At 44.2% G+C, this 26,771-nt stretch overlaps 1 protein-coding gene across 1 annotated transcript in view; it reads left to right on the top strand.

Annotated features, from left to right (window-relative positions):
* The window catches only part of GLDC (glycine decarboxylase), a 112,896-nt gene that overhangs the window by 70,713 nt on the left and 15,412 nt on the right, over positions 1 to 26,771 (top strand). The window contains exons 16-21 of the mRNA XM_030811267.1: positions 8,867 to 8,942; positions 15,945 to 16,070; positions 18,306 to 18,455; positions 19,929 to 20,041; positions 21,191 to 21,332; positions 23,782 to 23,893. Of these exons, the coding sequence (XP_030667127.1) occupies positions 8,867 to 8,942; positions 15,945 to 16,070; positions 18,306 to 18,455; positions 19,929 to 20,041; positions 21,191 to 21,332; positions 23,782 to 23,893 (719 nt within the window). The remainder of the gene's footprint in view (positions 1 to 8,866; positions 8,943 to 15,944; positions 16,071 to 18,305; positions 18,456 to 19,928; positions 20,042 to 21,190; positions 21,333 to 23,781; positions 23,894 to 26,771) is intronic.

Raw genomic sequence — 26,771 nt, 5'->3', positions numbered from 1 at the left:
TGATTTTTGAAGTTTGTTAGACTTTAGGGCAGTGGTTCTAACACTGGACTGCACCCCAGAATTTCTGATTCAGTATTCCTGGAGTGGAGCTTACGAATTTGCATTTCTTTTTTTTTCTTTTCTTTTTTTTTTTTTTTTTGAGACGGAGTCTTGCTGTGTCGCCCAGGCTGGAGTGCAGTGGCATAATCTCAGCTCACTGCAACCTCCACCTCCCAGGTTCAAGCCATCTTTCTGCCTCGGCCTCCCAAGTAGCTGGAATTACAGGGGCCCACCACCACTCCCAGCTAATTTTTGAATTTTAGTAGAGACGGGGTTTCACTGTGTTGGCCAGGCTGGTCTTGAACTCCTGACCTCAGGTGATCTGCCTCCCAAAGTGCTGGCCTGAATTTGCATTTCTAACAAGTTCCCAGGTGATGTCAATGCTCTCTATTGTCTGGGGACTAGACTGAGCGTGAGAACCACTGCTCTGAGGCGCTCTTCTGATACCAGCTGATTTGTCTACGTTTTTTGACTAGATAGCAAAGGTTAATTATGGAACTAAACTTATGTCAAATTGATACAGATCGCTAAGAACATTACAGAATGACGTGTTGAGGGGTTTTGATTTTAAACCTGGGTAACGTTAGGGTACTTGAGACATGCAATACATGGAGTTTCAGTGGTTAAAATCATACCGTTTGCAAGGTATTTGTACTGTTAAATTGTTAGTCACCTGTTTTTTCCACCTGGAAGATAGGGCTCTGCACCCATTTTTCTCTTATTTTCTTGAGAGTGGTCCTCTGAAGGTGCCACGAACTGAAGTGGGTCATTTTGACAGTTGCTGTTAGGATCATTTTACTGCCATCATTTTTACCCTATCAGTTTCTCAGCTGATGTTTCACTTGCATCATTTTTGTTTCTCAAAGTAAAGGAGAGTTTGGATGAGGGGAGTCTGACATCAAAGATGTCCAACACCAAACCCTTACGTATCACAAGCAACTGTGAAATATTTCCTTCTGGGGGATGACACTGGGCAGGAGGGATGGGGGTTGCTTTTTTCTTCTTCTTGTTTTGCTTTGTAACCCTTCTGCACTGATGATGGATCTTTTTTTTTAAATCACATACATGTATTCTTTCATTTGTTTATTTTTTAAGATAGAGTCTTGCTCTGTTGCCCAGGCTGGAGTACAGTGGCACGATCTCAGCTCACTGCAGTGTCTGCCTGCCGGGCTCAAGCGATTCTTGTGTCTCAGCTTCCTGAGTAGCTGGGGTTACAGGTGTGTGCCACCACACCCAGCTAATTTTTGTATTTTTATTAGAGACAGGGTTTCTGCATGTTGGCCAGGCTGATCTTGAACTCCTGACCTCAGGTGATCCACTTGCTTCCACCTGCCTCAGCCTCCCAAAGTGCTGGGATTACAGCGATTCTTGTGTCTCAGCTTCCCGAGTAGCTGGGATTACAGGTGTGAGCCACAATGCCCAGCCCACATAAATGTATTCTATTATAAAAATTTTAAGTTCACCTGTGAAATAGGTAGCATTATGTCCACGTGACAGATGAGATCCAGAGGAATAATTTGCTTGGAGCCAGACAGCTTTGAAAAGGGCAGCAAATAAAAAACAACTTTGATATTAGAGGCGAGAGAAACTCGCGGGTGGCTGCAGGAAATATCTGTTTGTGAGATCTGCCTGGGAATGAGTGACTTTAACGTGATCTTGTTGTAGGAAACATTTAACAGTATGTGCCACCTAAGGGCTCCTGTTTGCAAACAACAGAAAATGGCTTGCGTTAACTTCAGCAGGAAAATAATTTACAGGGAAGTTATTGGGCAGTTCACAGAGTTGATGGGAAAGCCGGAAAATTAGACTTCAGCAGTGAGCAAGACCCAAGAAAGGCTGGCAGCAAAGAAGAAAATGGAGTCTCACCATGGAAAGAGTCACCATCCTCACTGTGGAAAATATTTAACTGTCCCATTCCTTCGGTCCGTCCATCCAGATTCATAATGTCCTGGCTGGAGTATTGCACAGGCTGTTTCACACCTCCATGTCTTATTAGTGTTTAGTGACTGGGAATGTCTAATCGTTTTTGCTTTCATAGGGGAGTGTAGGACCCTGTCTCTCCCATAGACTCACACAAAAGAGGGAATTCCCCCAGATAGTAAAGCCACTGAAAGGCTCTGCATTCCCACACACACCTCTAAACTCAGCACCAATGAAAACCCAGTGGATTTTCAACATCCTAATGTAACCCTCCTTCATACTTCTAAGCACACTGACAGCATGTCCACGTGTCATTTTCCCAGCATCATTTCCTGAATTGCATTTGTCCTTACTGTTCATTGGCTATGGTAATTTGCAGATACTTTCTCCCATTCTGTAGCTTGTCCTTGTATCCCTAATGGGAGCAAAAGTTTTTAATTATGATGGAGTTCAGTTTATCAATTTTTTTCTTTTATGAATTGTGCTTTGGGTTTCAAATCTACCCTAGATCCCAACAATTTTTATTCTGTTTTTTGTTTTTCCCAGAAATTTCGTAGTTTTATGTTTTACATTTAAGTCCATGATCCATTTACAGGTGATTTTTATATAAGCTGTGAGACTTACATTGTGCCTATGGATGCCTAAGTGTTTCAGTTCCATTTATTGAAAAGGCGATCTTTCCTCCATTGAATTACTTTTGCAACTTTGTCAAAAATAGTTGGGTATATTTGTGTGGATGTATTTCTGGATTCTGTATTCTATTCCATTGATCTATGTGTGATCTATGTGTACATAGGCTTGATTATTGTAGCTATCTATGATAGTCCCTACTTATTTGCAGTTTCAGTTACCCATGGTCAACTGGCTCAAAAATATTAAATGGAAAATTCGAGAAATAAGCAATTCATCCTAAGTTTTAAATTGTGCACCATTCTGAATAGTGTGATGAAACCTTGCAGCATCTTGTTCCATCCCACCTGGGATGTGAATCAGCCCTTTGTCCAGCATATTCACTGTGTATACGCTACCCACTCATCCGTCACTTAGTAGCTGCCTTGGTTATCAGATCAACTGCTATGTTATCACAGTGCTTGTTTTCAAGGAACCCTTATTTTATTTAGTAGTGTACCCAAAGCACAAGAGTAGTGATACTGATATGGTGTTATAATTGTCCTGTTTATTCTTAGTTATTGTTGTTAATCTCTAACTGTGCCTAATTTATAAGTTAGATTTTATCATAGGTATGTATGTATAGGAAAAATCATAGTATACCTGGGATTGGGTGCCATCCATGGTTTCAGGCACCCACTGGGTGTCCTGGAAGATATTTCCTGCAGATAAGAGGGGGCTACTGTTAATAAGCCTTGCCATCAGATAAACTGATTTGTGCCACTTTCTTTCTTTTTTTTTTTTTTAAAAAAAGTAGCTATTCCAGTTACTTTGCCTTTACATATGCATTTTAGAATAATCTTGCTTATGTCTACAAGAAAATCATTATTTTTGGGGAGGATGATGTATATTTTAGCTTCTAAATGTTACATTTTGTACAAAGGGCTGTATGCTAGATGCTATAGATATTATAGGTAGTTGAAGGGAACAAATTCACCTCGTATTTAAACTTACAATTTATCACTCATAAAATAAATATTTTTCATGAAAAATTATCATTTTAAATGTAATAAAATATTTTTTAAAAAACATACCCTGAGAAACTTTTTTTTTTGAGGCAGAGTTTTGCTCTTGTTGCCCAGGCTGGAGTGCAGTGGTGCGATCTCAGCTCACTGGAACCTCCACCTGCTTGGTTCAAGTGATTCTCTTGTCTCACCCTCCTGAGTAGCTAGGATTACAGGCACCTGCCACCACGCCCAGCTAATTTTGGTATGTTTAGTAGAGATGAGGTTTTGCCACGTTGGCCAGGTTGGTCTCGAACTCCTGACCTCAGGTGATCTGCCCGCCTCGGCCTCCCAAAGTGCTGGGATTACAGGCATGAGCCACCATGCCGGGTCAAGAAACTTCTTAAGTTCAAATATAAGTGAAATAGGTCCACTGCTTATAAATAACTTCAATGGGAACTTCACTGAAATCACACACTAAAGGCGGCCATCTGTGCACAAACTATAATGGTGTGTTAAAAACTATAAAATGATTTTTAGAATATTTAGGGAAAATTAAAACAAAAATAGATATGGTCAGTCTAGAAATTTGGTAATTCAAAAATATATAAATCTTAATTTCTTGGTACTATAATTTTTAAAACTTTAGAATCCACAGCGTGGTCTTTTCTTATGGCACATTTTTAACATCTTTTGACTTGTATAAAAATACAACATTCTATTTGAGAACACAAATACTGTTTTCTCCATATAATTACAATGTGATTCAACGGGAGTTTTGGTGACTGCTGGTGTTCACCATAAATTATTACTTTAGTGCATTCTGCAATCTTGCAAAATGGGTTTCATGTTACTTTTTGCATATATAAAAAGCATGCAGCTACAGTGACCCATCTCCAAATATTCCAAAGCAGTCACCATCTGAGAAATTGTTTATGGTGTCCGTAAAGTTAGCCACGATGTTCCCCCCTGCCCCCATGAGACTGAGTCTCACTCTGTCACCCAGGCTGGAGTGCAGTGGCGTGATCTTGGATCACTGCAGCCTCCACCTCCTTGCTTTAAGTGATTCTCCTGCCTCAGCCTCCCAAGTAGCTGGGATTACAGATGTGCACCACCACACCTGGCTAATTTTTGTATTTTTAGTAGAGACAGGGTTTTGCCACGTTGGCCAGGCTGGTCTTGATCGCAGGTAATCCACTCGCCTCGGCCTCCCAACGTGTTGTGGTTACAGGCATGCAGGCATGAGCCACTGTGCCTGGCCTGCAACATCCATTTCTTTTTGTTTGTTTGTTTGTTTGTTTTTGAGATGGAGTCTCACTCTGTCGCCAGGCTAGACTGCAGTGGTGCAATCTTGGCTTGCTGTAACCTCCAGCTCCCGGGTTCAAGTGATTCTCCCGCCTCAGCTCCCTGAGTAGCTGGGACTACAGGTGCCTGCCACCACGCCCAGCTAATTTTTGTACTTTTAGTAGAGACGGGGTTTCACCATATTATCCAGGCTGGTCTCGAACTCCTGACCTTGTGATCCACCCACCTCGGCCTCCCAAAGTGCTGGGATTACAGGCGTGAGCCACCATGCCCGGCCACGACATCCATTTCTAATTCTCAATATGCTTGGCTAGGGTTCTTAGTAAAGGGAAAGATAAATTAATTTTTAAAATTCTTAAAATTTGTTTTTTTTTTGAACTCCTGTTCTAACCTTGGCAAAAGAACTTTTAGCTCTTCTGAACTATCACCCTCACCCTATCTCTGCCATGTCATCTACAAATTTTTTTTTTTTTAAGTTAACATTGAGTATTTCTCCTGAACTTGCACACCTATGATGATACACTGATACTGAAAGGGCCTAGGTTATAGTCATCACAATACTGTTGAATTCCATCAGCTCCAACTATTTTCACCTTGTGGGTTCTTATACCTGTTTTTCAGTTGTTCTACTTTTTCTAGTCTATTGAATTTCTTTTGGATTCTTTGTAGAATGAATCTGAGTTTTGGAAGAAGTTGTCTGCTCAATTTCCCCATTCTGCATTAAACAGTAGCTCCTTAATCAGCCTGAGTAAATGCCATACACTGGAGGGTCTCATTTTTCTTTTCTTCTTTTTTTTCTTGAGGTGGAGTCTCACTCTGTGGCCCAGGCTGGAGTGCAGTGGCGTGATCTCGGATCACTGCAACCTCTGCCTCCCAGGTTCAAACGATTCTCCCACTTCAGCCTCCCAAGTAGTCTGGATTACAGGCATGCACCACCATGCCTGGCTAATTTTTTGTATGTTTAGTATAAACGGGGTTTCACCATGTTGGCCAGGCTGGTCTCGAACTCCTGACCTCAGGTGATCTGCCCACCTTGGCCTCCTAAAGTATTGGGATTACCGGTGTGAGCCACCATGCCTGGCATGGAGGACCTTGTTTTTCTAAGACAGTTTAAGCTGTGCTCACATAAACTTGGTGTTTCTGAAACTCCCCGTTCACTGGCCAGCCCTGCAGCTCCAGACCATTCACTACTTCATTTTAAACAGATGTCAGAAAAGCACTGACCTAGCCTCTCCTCCATATATAATAGTTTGCTGATGGTTGCTTAGTCTGGGTTATGTAGATAGCAATTATTTTTCATAAGACTTTTCTACCAACAGGTGGCACTAACAATTTGTTTTAATAATACCCCAGTAGTAATCCTTGTGTCACATTTCAATATATCATTTGCACTTTTTGAGTTGAAACATAGCTGATTTTATACATGTTTAAGGCCAAAGAGAGAGAGAGAGAGAAATCCAGCATTTCTGATCAAGTCTTTAGCATGTTGCCTTTCTCCTACACTATTGGCTCATAGCCAGTAATCTGCCTCTTCCTTCATTCCTAGTCTACACCTTGATTGGCCTTTCAAGAAAGTCAGATGAATAGAATTCATGAGAAAAACGTAGGGGTAAATATAAAATGTTTTTCTTGAGGTTCTTTACCGTAGGGGAAAGGATGACATTCATATTGATTGCCTGTGCTGGAGGAATTCAATTTTTAAAATATTTACTAAATACTTACTGGAGAACTACTACATGCAGAGTACTTCAATCTATCAAATATTCTTTATGTCAGTGTTCTTGGAATAGAGAATACAATTGTGAACAAGGTTGACAAGATTTTTGCCTTCAGGGAAGGCCTCTCTGAGGAAGTGACAAAGAGCTGGATTGGTGGCTTTGGGGAAGGCTTTGCAGAGAGTTGTAGCCAGTCGAAGAATGGGCAGGATTTGGCTGAGAAGCATTTGACCTGGATGATCTCACTACTCATCACATCTGCCCTGCGTGATGGGTACCATTACTATCCCCATTTTACACATCTCTCAGGCACATAGGCACAGGGAGATGAAGTTACTAGTGATGTGAGTGGTTTCCTGAAGCATGGCATATTCATTTTCTTGTCCTCAAAATAAAAAAACCTCAAATAGGCTAGGACTTGTTTTTCAGAAGCCAGGAAAACAGAAGAGCAGTCTTTGCCTTTCTTCTTGGAAGAGAGCGGAGAGAGCTGCAGCTGACTCAGTGCGGGTGATGAGGAACGGGGGTGACTCAGGTCTTGTAAGACAGGCTTGCTTTCTTCTTTTCTTTCTTTCTTTTTTTTAATTTTTTATTTTAGCTAAACCCCCCAGTTCTATCAATCAGACAAGAATTCTGCTATGAAAGAAAATCAGCATTTGCTCCCACAACTCTCCGTCCTTGGAGAGCTCAGTGTGCTCAGAAGAGCAGCACTGCTTGCAAAGGGAGCCTGTAGCTCTGGGAGGCAGGCTGACTCCACACCGAAGTCTTCATCTGTCACTGTTGGCCATTTGGCATGTAGCACTCTGACCTCAGTTTCTTTGTGTGCAAAATGGGGGTGATAGCATGGAGAACATATACATTTTTTAAAATTCTCACCTATTTTCTGTTGGTAACATTTTAAAAAGTTATTGTATTTTTAAATTTTCATTTGTTTAAAGTTTAAATTTTTGTTTCTTTTTTTAGTATTTAATTTTTGCCTTCAGCTTCTGCAGACATACATATTTTGAATGGGACTGATACATCTATTACTCATTTCCCTTCCCTTCCTGCACGGGGTACTGGGAACATTAAATAACAGTCTACGATTGAGTCAGCATTGCTCACTGGAATGTTAGTCATTGCATATGTCCTGAAAGTGGCGCCTTCCAGGACCGTTGAGGTGAGGATGGCCAGCCCCTAACAGCCATCTGCATCCGGGGCCGGGGAGAGCCGAACCTGAGACTGCCAGGAATGGTGTCACATTAAAAGTGCCTCATTCTTTTGGGGCTAATCAGGCTCTTGACTCGATATTTGGTGACACTAAGACATTATCAAGAGTGATGATTGGTTTTCACCTCATAGGTGTGCCTTCCTTGAACCTTGTTAAGATGTTGACACATTACCCATTTAAACGGGGAAAGAAAAGGGAAAAAAAAGGAAAAAATTGAAGTTCATTGTTCTAGGTGTGACAATTGTGTTTGTAGTTATTTATTTATTTTTTGAGACAGGATCTCACTCTGTCACCCAGGTTGGAGTGCAGTGGCACCATCTCGGCTTACGGCAGTCTCCGCCTCACAGACTCAAGTGATCCTTCCATGTCAGCCTCCCCAGTAGCTGGTACTACAGATGCATGCTATCGCACCAGGCTAATTTTTTGTACTTTTAGTGGAGATACTGTTCTACCATGTTGCCCAGGCTGGTCTTGAACTCCTGAGCTCAAATAATCTGCCCACATCAGCCTCCCAAAGTGCTAGGATTGTAGGCATGAGCCACTGCACCCGGCCTGTAGTTATATTTTTAAAAACAATACTTATCTTTGAAGGCTGCATATTGACATTTGAACTGATGATAGGATGTTTGAAGTTTGCTTCAAAATATATAGTTCAGCATGAAAGTGGTTAGTGAGGAATATAATTGGAAACAAGACTGACTGTAAACCAAATTGTTACAGCTGGCTGACACATACATGGTGGTTCCTTTTGTTCTTCACTGTATTTTGGTATAGTTTTGAAATTTTTCATAATAACAAAAGGCCATTTTCAATGCATGGTCCTGAGCAAGGGTATGAAAAGCTCCATCTTTGGGTAGGAGTGGTTGAGCTGTAGTGCAGCTGTTGCTTTGATTGTTTTGATTGTTCAAGACCTTTTGACTCTGGCAGAGCTCCTTGATGAGCTTCTCGCAGTGTCTGGACAATGACCATATGTCACGTGCTGGTGAACCCCTGGCCCAATAAATATTGAATGAGTTAATGACAGCCAGAAGACCTAACCGTGATGCTTTTCTTCTTGTCTTTGCAAGCGGAGCCCAGGGAGAATATGCTGGACTGGCCACTATCCGAGCCTACTTAAACCAGAAAGGAGAGGGGCACAGAACGGTGAGTATGGCAGGAGGTGGCGCCTGCTCACCATGGGGCACAGAGGTCCTGGCTCTCAGGGTCCCTTCTGTGGGACACTCCCTCCAAGCCTTCTTGGAAGCAGATGAGGGAACATATAGTCAAGAAACAAATTTCTGTGAACTAGCCATTATGATCCTTGCTTCCAAGACATCCCACTTGACCATTTTGAGGAAAAACATTCAGAGATAAAAGACTTTTGCTCAAACCCAGAATGCAAACATCAGCCAGTTGGCTGTGGAACTGCTCTCTAGGGAGCAGAGGGAGGAAGAGGGCAGGAATGTTGCCATTGCAAGCATCCTCTCCTTGGCTCAGCCCTGGCCCTGGGCCTGGATGAAGGGCAGAGACCATGCTTTAATTCTTCAGTAACCCCTGTTGTGCTGAAGCCCAGTTCTGGTCATGTGTATGCTCAAAAAATATTTGTTGAATAAATAAATTCTCCATTAGATGATTCTCAACTTCAAGTACCAAAAAAGGCGTAAAGCAGAGTTCACGGTCCTGCCTCATTGTTTGCTTTGGATATGAGAACCTGGTCTCCAGGATCCCAACCGCCTCTTGGGGACCACTGTGGGGACCAGCAGGTACTAATGGACACCACTCGCCCCTCCAGGGGCAGTGCCTGTAGCAGTGACCTAACTCAGGCCTCAGCTTGTGCCAGAGGAGGCCTGTGTTCCTGGTTCCTTCATTTTGATGGCCAGTGCTATGCTAGAGTTTGTACTGAGCTGTGGAGTGGAAGTCCTTAATAGGAGCATCCCCTAGGAGCTGAGAGCAGGGCAAAGGCATCTGCTGATACCAGAGAGTTGCAGGCAAAGGGTGTAGGGTGGCGCTCGCTGGCCAAGTAAGTAGGGTGGAGTGGTAGTGGCCCGATCTTAGTCCATTTCTGGTTTTATTACCACTGGAAGGTTACTTATGGCTAGTTGCCTGGAATTTGCAATAAAGAATGCCGAAAGTGTTTCACTTCCCTTTCATAACGGGAAAAGAAGGAACATTTTTTTCCCTCCTTCCCTTGTGTAGGTCATCTGATTCCACAGGTGTGTCTTTCCAGGCTTTCATCTTGGTTGGGGAATAGAATTTTTTAATTTTTAAAATTTTTTTTTTGAGATGAAGTCTCGCCCTGTCCCCCAGGCTGGAGTGCAATGGCCCAATCTCGGCTCACTGCAACCTCTGTCTCCTGCGTTCAAGTGATTCTCGTGCCTCAGCCTCCTGAGTAGCTGGGATTACAGGCATGCACCACCACGCCCAGCTAATTTTTGTATTTTTAGTAGAAACAGAGTTTCACCATGTTGATCAGGCTAGTCTCGAACTCCTGACCTCAGGTGATCCACCCCCGTTGACCTCTCAAAGTGCTGGGATTATAGACGTGAGCCACTGCGCCCGGCCCTTTTTTGTTTTTTTTTTTTTTTTTTTTCCTCTTCATAGCTCACTGCAGCCTTGAACTCCTGGGCTCAAGGAAGCCTCCCAAAGTGCTAGGGAGACCAGGATTACAGGCACGACCCTCTGCACCTGGCCCTGGAATTCTTGTCTAAAGATCTTTGAAAAACAGGCCATTTGTGAATTGAATAAATGATTAAACCCTGGTCAAGGACTGCTTGCCAGTCCAGAAAGAAGTGAAGTGGTCAATCAGACAGACAGAGACCCTGAAATTCCCCCACAGTTTGTTCATTTGTGGTTCTGAATTCTCAGCTTTCTAAAGAATGATTAGTTTAGAACTATAATTGCTCTTGGGACCTGAGAGTCTCGGCACTTTCACAGAATCAGAAAGGAAACTTTGGAGCTCCAGGTGTCCAGCCAGGAAAACAATGCCAGATTCTCTCCTGTCTGTTTTTCCCTCACGGCTTCCATGTTCTGGGGTCGTCTCTGGAGTTCCTCTTCATTAGTGTCTTTCACCACGAGGTGCCCAGGAGCCTGGGGATGCTGGAAAGGGGCAGCCTGTCTTGTGTGACATCTCCACCCCACTCCTCCACTGCTTAGCAGAGAGGCCGCAGAAAGCAGTGTTTGGAGAAGGCAGGTGACTAGCTAATGGCAAAGGGCCAGCTAAAATCCAGATTCTTTCCACGCAGTGATGCTTCCCACCCCTCGCCATTTCCCAAATTCCCCAATCTGACACCCGGAAGTAGCTGTGAATGTCCAGGAGCTGGGGACCAAACTGGAAAGGCCAAGGAGAAAGAATGAGAGGCCTTTGGGTTTGGCCTGGGCGGGGTTCTTCCGTGACTCGTGGATTCTTTCTGGTTCCTGTTCCCTCTCTTTGTGTTTTCCTGTCCTCCTTCCCTCCTCCACCCACTGTGTGTGATGTTTCTCTTGGCCCCATTGCCCATCCTGCCATCACTGAAGTGTCATGAGAGGCCATTTCATTCTTCAGGAGGGAGAGGGGCTGGGTGCTGCGCTTCAGGGACAGGGGGAAAGGGAGAGGCAGGGAAGCCCTCCAGCCACTGAGCTGGTAGAAATACAAAGCTCATAAGCCTGGAAATGTTGGCATCCTTCTGGATCAGAAATTTTAATTCGCTCGGGCATGGTGGCTCATGCCTGTAATTCCAGCACATTGTGGGAGGCTGAGGCAGGCAGATCACCTAAGGTCAGGAGTTCAAGACCAGCCTGGCCAACATAGCAAAACGCTGTCTCTACTAAAAACACAAAAATTAGCCAGGCATGGTGGTGCATGCCTGTAATCCCAGCTACTGAGGAGGCTGAGGCAGGAGAATCACTTGAATCCAGGAGGCAGAGGTTGCAGTGAGCTGAGATCACACCACTGCACTCCAACCTGGGCAACAGAGCGAGACTCCCTCTCAAAAAAAATTTTTTTTTTAAATTAAAGCAAACTTTCTTAGAGAAGAAAATGATTTAGTATTCACTAATCAGGGAAGATTTTTTCACATCACTGATGTCTGAGGCAGCTGCTCCCACACAATAGATTCTAATGGAATCCAGCAAAATATATCCTTCTTTTTTGAAAGGGAGTGTGGGGAAGTCATGTGCTACAGAAATGCCTGGGCTCCTGATGGGCCTTTTCTTTCAAGCTGCTTTTTGAAGTTATTTTCACATTTTCTCTTAGGTTAAATTTCAGAGGTTCCTAAAATGGAATGCCTAACTTCTTGATTTATGAGTTTACTTTGGGAGAATACAAATTTATTTAACAAACACTTATATGGCAGTTACCATGTACCAGGCTTGGCCTTTAACACTTTATAATTAATATTTCAATTTGTTAGTCAAATCCTGACGTATTCAGCAGAACTCCAGAACTTACAAAAAAATAAAAACTCTAAAGAAAAGCAATTAAGTTTGCTGTTCAGAGTCTGAGTTTCCTATACAAAGGGAAAACATTGATCAAAGGAAACAAATTATGTGTATATGTAAATCAACAAAGAAAGCTCAAAACCTGTATGGGAATATTTTTTTTTTCCCAACTGCCTGAGACAAAGTAGTGGCCTTTGGTTGTTAGATTTTACCAGTGGTAAGACATCAGTTTCCCTTGCACAGGAGATCTCCTTAACCCTTCCCTCATTCAACAAGTCTAAGGATGACCTTATGCCTATTCTATGCCACGCAGCACCCTGGGGAGTTTAGAAAACATAGCACCTCCCTAAATGGGCATCAATGCACCAAAAGCTGGATTTGCTTTGGATAAACCAAAACTTCAAATCTGGGTCCTGTTACTTCCACATCCCTCACAACAATACAATTTTTTTTCCCCCAAGAGAGAGTCTCGCTCTGTCACCCAGGCTGGAGTGCAGTGGCATGATCTTGGCTTATGGCAACCTCCGCCTCCCGGGTTCAAGTGATTCTCATGCCTCAGCCTCCCGAGTAGCTGGGACTATAGGCGTGCACCACCATGCCTGGCTATTTTTTGTATTTTTGGTAGAGACAGGGTTTCACCATGTTGGCCAGGCTGGTCTTGAGCTCCTGGCCTCAAGTGAACCGCCTGCCTCAGCCTCCCAAAGTGCTGGGATTACAGGCGTGAGCCACCTCGCCCAGCCAACGCTACAATTTTAAACTGAGGAAAAACTTAACATTATAAAGAATAATTAAAGTCCTCTAAATCCTCATAGAAAACCAGAAATGTCTGACAGCAACATATAAATGGGTCCTTGACAAAGCCACTGTGACTTCTCTTTCCATCGCTCCTTGTACCAGGATGTGTATTAGTTTCCTATGGCTGCTATGATAAATTGCTACATGCTTAGTGGCTTAAAACAACACACATTAATTTTCTTATAGTTGCAGAGGCCGGGTGTCAGAAATTGGTTTCACTGGGCTAAAGTCAAAGTGTTGATAGAGCTGATTCCTTCTGGGGGAGACAGGGGAGAATCTGTTTCCTTGCCTTTCCTGGCATCTGCAGGCCTCCTGCGTTCCTTGGCTCGAGCTTCCTGCTTCAGTCAGCACATCTCCTGCTCCCTCTGTGGTCCCATCTCCCTCTGCTTCCCTCTGATGAGGACACTTAAGAATATATTTAGGGCCCAGCCCAAAATCCAGAAAAATTTTTCCGTCTCAAGATCTTTCTTTATCTTAATCCCATTTGCAAGTCCCTCTTGCCGTATAAGGAAACACCCCCAGGTTCCGAGGATTAGGACAGGGATGTCTTTGGGAGCCCGTCATTCAGTGTGCCACAGGGTGGTTGATGTTTTTACATGTTTGTGTTTCAACAGAACTCACCTGATACGAATTCTTCATTTTGGCTTTCTATGAATATTTTATATTTATTTTTAATATACCCCTTTCTCCTTCTTATCAATATTCTGCCCTGAAGGGATCCTTCCATCCAACGTTTTTTTTGTAGACTAACAATACCTGTGAGAGAGGACAGTGCCTCCAGCTTGGGTCCTGAGAAATTAAAGAAAAAAATTAACTACAAAAGGGAAGCATTCAAACAAGAAAACGGATTTGAGGACAACGTGACATAACCAGTATGAGACCAACAGCTGTTCTAAAGGGGCACAAACCTTCTGACAGTAGAAGAGTGCAAAGTAGTCCATGTTTGCCTTTGGCTAATGTTTTCTTTTTGTACACGTGTATTTTTCTTAAGTAGACTCTTTTGCTGTTTTTGAGGAAAGAGCTGTAAGCTAAGATTTAACTTCATAGCCTATTTTCAATAATGCCTGTCCATTTCTCTGTGGGATACAATATAGGAGGATGATTTTCAGGGTAATCATGGCTTCTCTTTGATGCTTTTTGTTGGGGAAAACCTTGTGACTTACTTTCCCACTGGGACACATCATCAGTTCTACAAGAGCCTGTATCCACATGGTTGTTTGGAGGAAATGAAGGATGATTTGAGTCTGAGAATTCTAGCATTGCACCTACTGTCCAGCTTCCATAAAAATTCAGTGCAGCTGTAAGCTTTAACTTAGCTCAGCTCTTGAGGCACTTTCCCTTGATTTCCTTAACCTGAAGCTACATCCCCTTCTCCATGTTTCTGCTGCATCTCTGGACTCTAGACGGTCATTCACAGGCCACCATTGTTAGTGAGTGAGTTGTGTGAACCCAGGGTGAGGGATGATCATTTTTATTTTTACCTATTTTTTTTTTTTTTTGAGACGGAGTCTTGTTCTGTTGCCCAGGCTGGAGTGCAATGGCGCGATCTCGGCTCACTGCAACCTCCACTTCCCGGGTTCAAGCGATTCTTCTGTCTCAGCCTCCTGAGTAGCTGGGACTACAGGCATGCATCACCATGCCTGGCTAATTTTTGTATTTTTAATAGAGACAGCGTTTCGCCATGTTGGCCAAGCTGGTCTTGAACTCCTGACTTCAGCCTCCCGAAGTGTTGGGATTGCAGGCGTGAGCCACCATGCCCGGCCAGGTTGATTTTTTTTTTTTTTTTAAATATGGAGTTTCACTCTTGTCGCCCAGGCTGGAGTGCAGTGGCGCAATCTCGGCTCACTGCAACCTACACCTCCTGGTTTCTTTTTTTTTTTTTTTTTTTTTTTTTTTTTTTTTTTTTTTTTTTTTTTTTGAGGCGGAGTCTCGCTCTGCCGCCCAGGCTGGAGTGCAGTGGCGCGATCTCGGCTCACTGCAAGCTCCGCCTCCCGGGTTCACGCCATTCTCCTGCCTCAGCCTCTCCGAGTAGCTGGGACTACAGGCGCCCGCCACCACGCCCGGCTGATTTTTTTATATTTTTAGTAGAGACAGGGTTTCACCGTGGTCTCGATCTCCTGACCTCGTGATCCGCTCGCCTCGGCCTCCCAAAGTGCTGGGATTACAAGCGTGAGCCACCGCGCCCAGCCTACACCTCCTGGTTTCAACCAATTCTCCTGCCTCAGCCTCTCGAGTAACTGGGATTACAGATGCCTACCACCACACCCAGCTATTTTTTGTATTTTTACTAGAGATGGGGTTTCACCATGTTGGCCAGGCTGGTCTCGAACTCCTGACCTCAGGTGATCCACCCGCCTCGGCCTCTCAAAGTGCTGGGATTACATGCGCGAGCCACTGCACCTGGCCGGGTTGATCATTTTTAATGCTTAATTTATGGTTCTTATAGAAACTAATAATTTATTACAGAGTAAACATCCAATAAATATTGATATAATCGGTGCATTGGTACTGGGAAACCTTGGAATTACGTCTGTCATTATCATCTGTCCTGGATAAGCCAAGCAGAGCACTGAAGCTGTGATGTGGGCCCTGAGTCCTTGAGTTTAACTTCCAATCTCATGTTCTTCTAAGGTGCTTTCTGTGTATCCTAACTGAGACAAGGTTAGAATAAGCCCAGGCCTATTTTTAGTGTACTGGGATAAGAGAAGATTGTATTGATTTTCTGAGCATCTTTAGGGAACAATATTTAGGGATTCATATGGAAACTCTTTTTTTGGACATTGTTTTGCAATGACAAATAATTGAATTGTAGCAGATTTTAAAGCACTAGTGTTCAGCTTAAATAAAAACAGGTGGTGTCTAATTTGTGGTACAAGCATGTTGTAGTACTTTTCTCTCATTATTCATAGTCTGATGATGATTTTTCTCTTTCTTTGCTTTCTTACTATTCTGCAGGTTTGCCTTATTCCGAAATCAGCACATGGGACCAACCCAGCAAGTGCCCACATGGCAGGCATGAAGATACAGCCTGTGGAGGTGGATAAATATGGGAATATCGATGCAGTTCACCTCAAGGCCATGGTACTTGTCTTCTCCTTAGCAGATGGGAGAGGCCGGGGTGGGGAGCGGTGGTGGGGATCAGGGACTTGATGGATTATGTAAATGTCTTCTCTTGCATTCTAATGAAAAGTCTGCAGTTCTTCCTTTGACCCGAGTCTACTCTACCCCTCCCATCACCAACAGGGAGAAATCCCCGTTCTCTAATTCTAGCTTGTGTAAAAAACTGAGTGAATTATTCATGGTGGTAGTAAGAGTACTCCTTGCGGGACCTACCTGCCTCTTTCTGCCCAGTCTTCCCTCTCCTTCTCCCCTTCCCCACTTAATAATCAAAATGACAGTCATACTTACACTTAATCTTTGTGTCAGGAATTGTAACACAAATGTCAACTTTGCAAATATCCATGACTGTGCCAGCCCCATCGTGCTGAATTCCTGGCATCATGCAGCTTGGTTTCCACCAACCCCCACTCTCAACCTCCCAACCTCCAGGAAGAAGTTGCTTAGCAACCGTATCTGCTTCCCACCAGCGGACTGGCGGCTGCATCTTAAGCGGGAAGGAAATCATTGGAATAGCAATGTGATTTTGATGGTGGTGTTATTAGGCATGGTTGAACTCTGTGCAGTTGCCTTCTAAAGGAAGCTGAAAATCCACAATGCTGCACCTCTCTTCAATCCACCCCTACCTTTCCATTGCTCCACAAAGCTTTTTTCCACAAGTGTTCCAGGCCAGTAGTTGAAATTATTAAGTCCCTCCATTATAGTAATATAGGACGTGACTTACCTGGCCACCGCCATGTTTTCAAACATGCCTGCTCTGATATGCTGGCCAGGAAAACAAACAGGGACATGACTTTTATATATGCTTGCCTTCTGTAAAAGGAAAGAATGAAGAAGACTTTTATTTACAGAAACACTCCTTGTGGGAATTCTTTTTTTTTTTTTTTTTTTCAATTCCTGTTCTTTTTGTTTGTTTTGAGATGGAGTATCACCCTGTTGCCCAGGCTGGAGTGCAGTGGCGTGATCTCGGCTCACTGTAAACTCCGCCTCCCGGGTTCAAGCAATTCTCCTGCCTCAGCCTCCTGATTAGCTGGGACTACAGGCATGTGCCACCATGCCCAGCTAATTTTTTGTATTTTTGGTAGAGACAGGTTTCACCGTGTTGGCCAGGATAGTCTCAATCTCCTGACCTTGTGATCTGCCCCCCTCAGCCTCCCAAAGTGCTGAGATTACAGGCATGAGCTACCACACCTGGCCTCTGTTCTTTAGCTTTTTAAATGACAATAGTTGTACATAGTCATGGGGTACATAGTGATGTTTCTATACATAAAATGTATAGAGATCAGATCAGGGTAATCAGCATATCCATCATCTCAAGCATGTATCATTTCTTTGTATTGAGGGAACGTTCAGTATCCATTTCTAACTATTTGAAATTATATATTGTTAAAGATAGTCATCCTGCAGTGGTATAGAACTCTACAACTTACTTCCATCGAGCTGTAATTTGGGAATTTTAACTTCAACAGAAGGCAAGGGAAAGGAATGGATATGAGAAGATGAGCAGAGAGATTAACTATGAGAATGGACACACCTAGAACCACAAACATCTGAAATCATTATTGAGATGGCTTGAACCAAGGGAAAACCACCTTAGAGAGTTGGGCCCAAAATATCCAAAAATCTTGTGAATAGTCCTTTTGGTCTGGACCATAGAGACCTAGCCTGAAAGGATCTTATTATTTCTTTTTTCTTCTTTCTTTTTTTTTTTGACCTGGAGTCTCGCTCTGTTGTCCAAGCTGGAGTGCAGTGGTGTGATCTTGGCTCACTACAACCTCCACCTCACCGGTTCAAGCAATTGTCCCTGCCCAGCCTCCTAAGTAGCTGGGATTACAGGTACCCACCACCATGCCCGGCTAATTTTTGTATTTTTAGTGGCGACGGGGTTTCACCATGTTGGCCAGGCTGGTCTCGAACTCGTGACCTCAGGTGATCTGCCTGCCTCGACCTCCCAGGGTGCTGGGATTATGGGCATGAGCCACCACACCCAGCCAGGGTCTTATTATTTCTTTGGAATGATTTGTGAAGAGAGTAATGGCTGTGGTTTTTTTGTTGCTGTCATTGTACTTTGAGACAGTTCCAGGAAAGTAAAGACCGAGACTTCATCTGTCTTCATCCTTTAAAATAAAAGGTAAGGATTTGGCCAAGAAAGAAACATATCCTCCCTCCATGTCCTTCTCTACCCCTTTTCTTTCACAGGTGGATAAGCACAAGGAGAACCTAGCAGCCATCATGATTACATACCCATCCACCAATGGGGTGTTTGAAGAGAACATCAGTGACGTGTGTGACCTCATCCATCAGCATGGAGGACAGGTCTACCTAGACGGGGCGAATATGAACGCTCAGGTGGGAACTAGAGAGGCCCGCCCTTAGTTCCCACTGAGAAAATGGATGTGTGGAAAAAAAAAAATTCTGACTTCTTGAGAGGCCTCCTGCCTGAGGGAACTCAGACCCACGACCTGACCACTAGTGGTTGTTGATCTCTCATGGCCTTGGAAAGCCACTTATCCTGGCATCAGCTTTATCAGCTGCGAAATGGGGGCTCAAAGGGCCCAATCCTGATTACTTGGGGGACATAGGATCTATGTACTGTGAACCTCTGAAGAAATGCTGTTGGGAGCCCCTGCAGGAGAGGAGTCACACAATCTTTTTGAGACTCTTATTGGTGTTTGCTTTTTTTCTTTCTTTCTTTCTTTCTTTCTTTCTTTCTTTCTTTCTTTCTTTCTTTCTTTCTCTCTCTCTCTCTCTCTCTCTCTCTTTCTCCCTTCCTTCCTTCCTTCCTCCCTCCCTCCCTCCCTCTCTCTCTCTTTCATTCTTTCTTTCTTTCTTGTCGGAGTCTCACTCTGTCGCCAAGGCTGGAGTGCAGTGGTGCGATCTCTGCTCTCACTGCAACCTCCACCTCCTGGGTTCAAGCAATTCTCCTGCCACAGCCTCTCAAGTAGCTGGGACTACAGGTGCATGCTGCCACACCCAGCTAATTTTTTTTTTTTGTATTTTAGTAGAGACGGGGTTTCACTGTGTTGCCCAGGCTGGTCTTGAACTCCTGAGCTCAGGCAGTCCACCTGCCTCGGCTTCCCAAAGTGCTGGATTACAGGCGGCGTGATCCACCACGCCCGGCCTCTTTTTTTTTTTCCTACCATTTTAGACTCTTTGGTTCTGATTCATTTCACAAGTGTAATCCAGAGATTATCTATTGGTTCCGTAGCATAAATGAATTCTATATCTTTGGTCACCATCAAAATTAGTCCTAACACCCAAGTGGTGGGAAGGCTAGTGGGATATCATGCCTGGTATCTGGATCATCTCAGGAAAACTGCCAGCCTTGCTTTCCCTCTCTCAGTTTAGCCTCCTCCCTGGTGCCCCTGCAGCCCCTGCCATCATTGTGCCCAATGGGGCCGTTCGGTAACGTGCATCATACTAAAGCTGACCACGCAGGGGAAGGTAGCACTGCTCAGGGAAGAGTTGCCTATTTCAACAACATGGAGGTTCTACCCTTTCTTGTGTTAGAGACACTTCTCTTCCGTTGTGGTGTGGATAATTAGGAAGAGATTGTTTATTCAAATCCATATTTTTAAATCTAAATTGGGCTAAATGGTCAGTTGCTATTTCCATAGCAACCACAAGCACTCTGCCTATAGGATGCCAGGTTGTGACTACGGAACTGGGCCAGTATAGAGGACATTTCTGTGAACACCATGGATGTGGCTCTACCTGCTTTTCCCCTGAGGGGAGAAGGCAGCACCAGCCAGCCATGGCCTTCACACTGGAGGGTGTTTCCAAGCTCTTGACTTTTGCTTTTGGCCCTTGCCTTTGTGGTAGGTGGGAATCTGTCGCCCTGGAGACTTTGGGTCTGATGTCTCGCACCTAAATCTTCACAAGACCTTCTGCATTCCCCATGGAGGAGGTGGTCCTGGCATGGGGCCCATCGGAGTGTGAGTTCTGGGCTGCTGGTTTGAGGATGGCTTTGGAGACAGAATGAAGGAGTGGCCCTAAATAGACTGCTCATCCCATCAAAGTCTTCATGTGTTGAGGATACCCTCATTGGTGTAGTGCACTTGTAGGGGCTGGGGGAGGAGCAGTGAAATGGGTGCTTTTAGGGGATTTCCAAAGAAAAGCGTAATTAGATTTTATTAACCGTAACATCTGGCCTCACTGAGCTTCCAGTTGCACATAGACAGCAGGTTTATTAACAGAATAATGAATAGGGAACTTTACCTGAGCATATTATTGTAACTGGAATATCAGCACTAGAAAGTGCCTTTTGGACTTTTGGATTTCCAAGCATTTTTTTTTTTTCTTTTTTAAAATCAGCTAATGGTTCCATTGAAAGTGAATTAGATATAAGGTGTTGAGATAAGTAACACATAAGTAAGGAAGAAACAAACCTGGTTACTAGAAATAATTGGATGAAGCCAGAGTAGGACTGAAGGAATGTCTCTTAGCTGTGGATAACTTTTTACACTGAAATCAAATCATCTTGGGAAAATGATGATGAGAGCAGCTGTTTTCCTGAGCTGCTTCAGTCTCCCAAAAATATGCTAAAGAAGCCAGTTTTCAGACTTGCTGGAAGCTTGGCCTTCTTACTTGTTTCTTCTTTCTTGTTTTTTGTTTTTTTTTTCGCTACTGTTAAAGTGAAATTCATTTTGATGATGATTATTTCTAGTAAATGTGTGAGCTCCAGTGCTTCAGCTGTCAGGGAGGTGGGGAGAATGATGTTCATGTCAGCCCATGGGGCATCTTCTCATTAGCCCTTCCTATGTCCATCTTGGGAAAGTGTATAGGGGTGAGGGAATGGGGCTGGGAAGGGGAGGGAGGGACATGGAACTCCACTGTTTCATGGCTGCCTGCCTCTATCAAGTCCTCCACCACAGTTCTTGGGTGAGCCCTGGGACACTGATGGCTGGTGGACCTCCACCAGAGGAGGAAGGAAGGAAGGATCTGCCTCCCAGCAGGTGGAGAGTCCCTTCCACTGTCAGAGCTCCTCTGCTAAGAACAAGGCTTTCTGGGAGGGCACAGAACCTTCCCATTAGATTTAACTGAATTGTTTACATTTTCTGAATTTGCACTTAAAAAAAATACAGGAAGAAACATCTTGCCCCGTTTTTGCCCAATCATCCCATCATTTCACTAAAGCGGAATGAGGATGCCTGTCCTGTGGGAACCGTCAGTGCGGCCCCATGGGGCTCCAGTTCCATCTTGCCCATTTCCTGGGCTTATATCAAGGTGAGGCCTGGTAGTATGTGCAGGTGGGTGGGGGCGTCAGGTATGGGTGGGGACCGGATACTGCAGACTTCTTTCTTGGCTTAAAAACAAATAAATTCATGATCTGAGATGTGGTTCAAAGAATATTGCTGATGACCTGGGTGGAAGAAACCTTCCTAAAGAGATGAGCTAAAAATCATTTCATCTCTCCTTCATTACACTACTTCTTTTGGGTTCTCAGAGTGGGTTTAACATCAGAGAAACTGAAGCACCAGATATATTTTTCCAGACACAGCTAAGTTCCATGAGTCATATGGATGTTCTGGCCACGTCCTTTGGTTTCCTGCAGGATTTATATAGCCCCTTCCGAGTGAAAAGCAGTGCATGTACTAATTATTCCACTTTGCTGAGATCCTGCTATATATCTCACTTTGCTATATATTTCTTGGGTGGGGGCCAGAGGAGAAGATGAAAAGTAGCGGAAATTTGCTTCTCTGGTGGTTTCCCAGAGCTCTTTGGCCTTTAGGGCTTGTGGCGCTGTGCTCTCTATGTAATTAGTCAGAGTACAGGCTTCCTTCCTTTGTCTTATTCCAAATAACACCAGGGCCAGAGTTGATTTTCTACAGTTCTTGTTCGCACTGCCCTGCTCACCTCCTGGACTGACAAGACTGTGAATAGGGACACTTGTTTGGCTGCTAATTAGAGCAGTCTCCCCCAAGCAGTGCCCCTCTTTAAAGGAAGGGGGGCTCCCACTGAAACAAAACCCCCAAAATGCAGCTATGCCAATCATTCCAGAGGACATTGTGGAGCTGGCTGTTTATTTCTGGAACAGCATGGCATTTATGATTCTTCACGAAAAGTTTCTTAGAAGCCGGAACAATTCTGTACCTCAGAGACTAACACTTGCTTTTAAAAATGATACTCAAGTTGTTTTGCAAACAACACAAGCAATCAGAATAAAGGTCTGCTTCTCTGTAAGCAGAATCAAATTCCCACTTCCCTTTTGATTTCTGGGTTCTATAAGTCTGGGTTATTTGTATGAACATATTTGGGTTGGAGATGACTTCCCACATATAGGAAATAAGTGGCCCAAGGTTGGTTTGGCTACATGCCTGGAACACCAGCTGGTGCCTCAGTTTAAAAACTAAATAAATAAAATAGGGTTTAAGCTGCCCCCTCTGGCCTTGGGCCTTCTCTTATTTCAGGCTGTTGTTACTTATCCCCTGGACTGTAGCTTTAGCTGCTTCTCTCCCTGCTGCAATTCCACAGGCACACCTACAGGACTGCTAGACTCACCCTAAGCACCCACATATCTCTCCTGGCTTCCTGTTGCTTTACCTGGTTCTCAGTAGCCTGCACAAAATCCTTAGGGGATTCTTTCAGAATGCACATGCCTAGGCCCCATTCCAGGGAGAACCAAATTGAGCATATGTAGGGTTGGACTTAAGCCATCTGCGTTTTAAAAAAATCCCCCCATGAGACATAGGTTGAGAGCCAGTGGTTGGCTGGACAAAGTCGAAGTCCTTCCTAGAGAAGGTTCGGGCTTAAAAATGGAGTCACAATTCACCTTGCCCTGCATCCACTCCCAGATGACAGTCATGTGCCCTCCCCTTCCACGCCTTCATTTCTGCCATTCCTCTCACCTGGTATACCTTCCCGTTTCTCTTTCCCTATCCAAATTCTACTTATTTCTAAGTTTCTAGCCAAGTTCTGGCTTTAATCTAGGAACCTTTCTTTGACCAGCCTGGAACAATGTGGCCCCTTTTTACTTTGGACCCCCTTAATGATACCAAAGTACTACTGTTGTTTTATTTGGTGCTCTCTCATTCTCTTTACATTAGTTACGTATTTAATATATATGCCAACTCCATCACATGTGAGGTACTCTGGGAAGAAAGTAGGCCATCAGAATTGGTGCAGTCTTGATTTGAAGCTCTTTGCAGTGATGACATGTATCTTTTATGATCACAGGGACTCTTAACTACCAGGACAAGATTGAGCAGTTTTTAAACATAAGCAGCCTCTACTAGGGACAGTGGGAAAATAAACCATACAAAATTGCTTCCGTGGAGATATTGGCCCAGATCCCATCGGATTCCTGGCAATTATCAAGACCTCTCAAATTCATAGCAAACAAACAAAAAATCCCCAAACACATGTAATTTAAGAACAATTCTTTTCTCTCTTTAAATAACACAGTAGTCAGTAGTCAACTTGCCCTGTTGTAGGCTTTGCTACTACAATAAAGAACGTAAAACTACTATTAAAAGAAGAAAACAAAAATGTATTACAGGCTTAGAGGGATCTGACAGATGTCCTTGTTGGAATTTTCCACTCATCTCTACTCCAGAGTCATGGTGGGCTGCCTTCCTTTGTGGGTGGAATTTATCTGGGAGTGTCTTTTGCTTGGTGTCTTGACATTTGTGTTTGCCTGTTCAATGGCTAATGGCTCTTTTTCCCTCTGTTGCAGATGATGGGAGGCAAGGGCCTTAAACAAGCCACGGAAACTGCGATATTAAATGCCAACTACATGGCCAAGCGATTAGAAAAACACTACAGAATTCTTTTCAGGGGTGCAAGAGGCAAGTATCAACTTTAATCTATCATTACTTTGGTTTTTTTCTTGGCCAAACTAAATTTGACCTAGATGTGCTTTTCTGACATGGGCAAGAGATTTCTGTTTCTTAGCACATAGCAGAAAATAGTGTAGAGTTCTTGGAAATAACTCTGGTTTATTTTATTTTATTTTGTTATTTTTGAGATAAGAGTCTTGCTCTGTCACCCAGGCTGGAGTCCAGTGGCAGGATCTTGGCTCACTGCAACTTCTGCCTCCCGGGTTCCAGTGATTCTTCTGCCTCAGCCTCCCAAGTAGCTGGGACTACACATGTGCACCATCATGCCCGGCTAATTTTTATATTTTTAGTAGAGACGGGGTTTCACCATATTGGCCAGGCTGGTCTCGAACTCCTGACCTCAGGTGATCCACCTGTCTCAGCCTCCCAAAGTGCTGGGATTACAGGCGTGAGCCACCACGCCCAGCCATAACTCCACTTTAGTTAACTGTTTAGGGGCATTACTATATGCAGGTTTCTCCTAGGCTCCTAGTCTACACAGCAGCCCAGGTTAATAAAGATTCCACAACACTGAAATGTGTACATAAATACCATGAGCTAATTATTTACGAAGTGCTATGATATGCCTTGAAAGAGTAGAGTAACTCAGACTGGGTAGAGGCAGGATGGAATGGTTGAGAGCGCCTTCTCGCTGGAGCCATTTGAGATGGGCCTGGAAGCCAGCATAGCTGATGAGAGCCTGAGTAAGCAGAGACACAGGAGCAAACCAGAGAAAAGAAAGCTGTCTGGTCTGGAGTGAAGGATGGGTTAGGGGAGAGGGAGCAAATGACATTGAGGCTGGAAAGGTAGCGTGGGGCCTTGAAGGTCTGGAAAGGTCTTGTCACCCTTGAGCTGGACAATAGCCATTAAAGGTTTTTGAGCAGGGGACAGTAGGGATTCATGAAGAGACTGTTAACACTGTTAAGACAGCGGCAAGGGGGAAACATGCCTTAGAGGTAGCAAGGGGCTGGGGTGGTGGCTCACACCTGCAATCCTGTAATCACACCTGTGATTGAAGTTTAGCTAGCCTCTAGGGCTTACAATAGAGGGAATAATAGGCAGGGGAACAAAGTCACCCTGGAAGTGATGGGAGGGAACTAAAAACCAGGCATCCTTTTGCACATTGGGCTGTGGGCTCAGGACCAAATAGCTGAGTCTTGGAAGTGGTGAGGCCCCAGGAAAGAGTATTGAAGGTGAGAAGCCAGAACAAAACGCCTCAAGTAGATGGCTACATTAAGAGGGAGGCAGAAGTCGGGTGCCTGGTGAGGGGCATTCCACACTTGAGGCAGCTTTAGAACCCTGGCAGCGCTTGGCACAGTGCCTCTCCCTCAACACCTCTGCCTGGCCCTCCTGCTGCCGTGTGGCTCCACCTCCTCCCTGCAGCCTCCACTCCCTCCTCTTGCCCACCCCTGACCCCACCCCGGAGCAGCTGCTCTCCCACTTGGTATTGTCTGGCTCTGTCCCTCTGACTCCAGGGTCCAGGAGAGGGTGGAGGCTGCGCCTGCTTTGTTTCTCTGGCAGTCAACAGACAAATGCACGTGATGACGCATAATAAGGAGAGACACTGTAAAGAGCGGGTGGCTGATTTAATCTTACTTAAGTTTATTTAGATTTTTTCTACTTTTACTGAGGTATGATTGACATCTGATTTTAAATTATGAGTCTTAAAAGGAACCTTCGTCTGTAACAATTAGCAAGCCTTTGGTAGCCTTTGAAAGTAGTTTGGGCACAATGGTGAGGCAGACGCTGGATGAGGCAGATGCTGGAAATGGGCTGAGATGTGGGTGGAGGTCCGGAGGGAGAGGGGAGAAGCATTCCATGTTTGCAGGTAGTGAAGGAGGAGGGGGCTGCTTCAGTAGGATGTAGTTATATTTTCTTTTTAACTATGAAAACAACATCATTTTAAGCTGTGAGAAGGGAGAGTGAAGATACCTTTGAGAGAAAAACAGATGGGGGAACAGTCACCCTGGAAGGGAAAGGCTGGAACTGAGAACCAGGTACAAGTCCTTGCTGTGGGCCCAGAGTGAGAGCAGGACAGAGACTGGGACCTGGAGCTTGGATCAGAGAGACAGACGTCAGGAACCAGCCCACCCGCCTGCACCTGGGCAACTGTAACAAAGCGCTTATGGGACCTTGGTGTCTCTGGTCCAGGTGGAATGTACCTCTATAGCTGTGATCTTTAATTTAACGGCTGGTCTTACCTTATAAATCAGTATCCAAAGGGGTGGTTCCACAGTTTGAAAAAGAATAGGACCAAATAACCAGAAGTGCTGGTTAAAATGCTCCCCAGAGAGCAGAAAACACGGTTGTGGGCAACATGTCTCTAAGCAACACAATAAAATGCTTCTGTGAAGTGGGTACTAAAGAAGCGACAAGAGCTACTAATTAATTCAAATCTAGCTTAGCTCCTGCTCTGTGAAATGTATCCTGCTTGTGCATTGGCTTTAAGGAATAGCTTCAATATTTATTTTGTCAGATTACATAACTAATGTATATATGCTCAGCATGGACATTTTGGAAAATAATAAAGCATGACAAAGAAAATGTAAATGGTCCATGGTTCCATCAATCAGTTATAGCCATTACTAATATTTTCTGTATTTCTTCTCCTCTTTGTTTGTACAATTGATCATACTACAGATAGTTTTATTAGTTTGCTGTCCAGGCTGAAGTGCAGTGGTGCCATGGCAGCTCATTGCAATCTCCAGCTCCTGGGCTGAAGTAATCCTCCTAACTCATCCTCCCAAGTAGCTGGGACCACAGGCACACACCCCCCACACCTGGCTAATTTATTTATATATATATATATATATTTTTGTAGAGATGGGGTCTTGCTCTGTTGCCCAGG

Source organism: Nomascus leucogenys, chromosome 1a, assembly GCF_006542625.1.
Source record: "Nomascus leucogenys isolate Asia chromosome 1a, Asia_NLE_v1, whole genome shotgun sequence".
Lineage (NCBI taxonomy): Eukaryota > Metazoa > Chordata > Mammalia > Primates > Hylobatidae > Nomascus > Nomascus leucogenys.
This window is presented reverse-complemented; position numbering and strand designations above follow the sequence as displayed.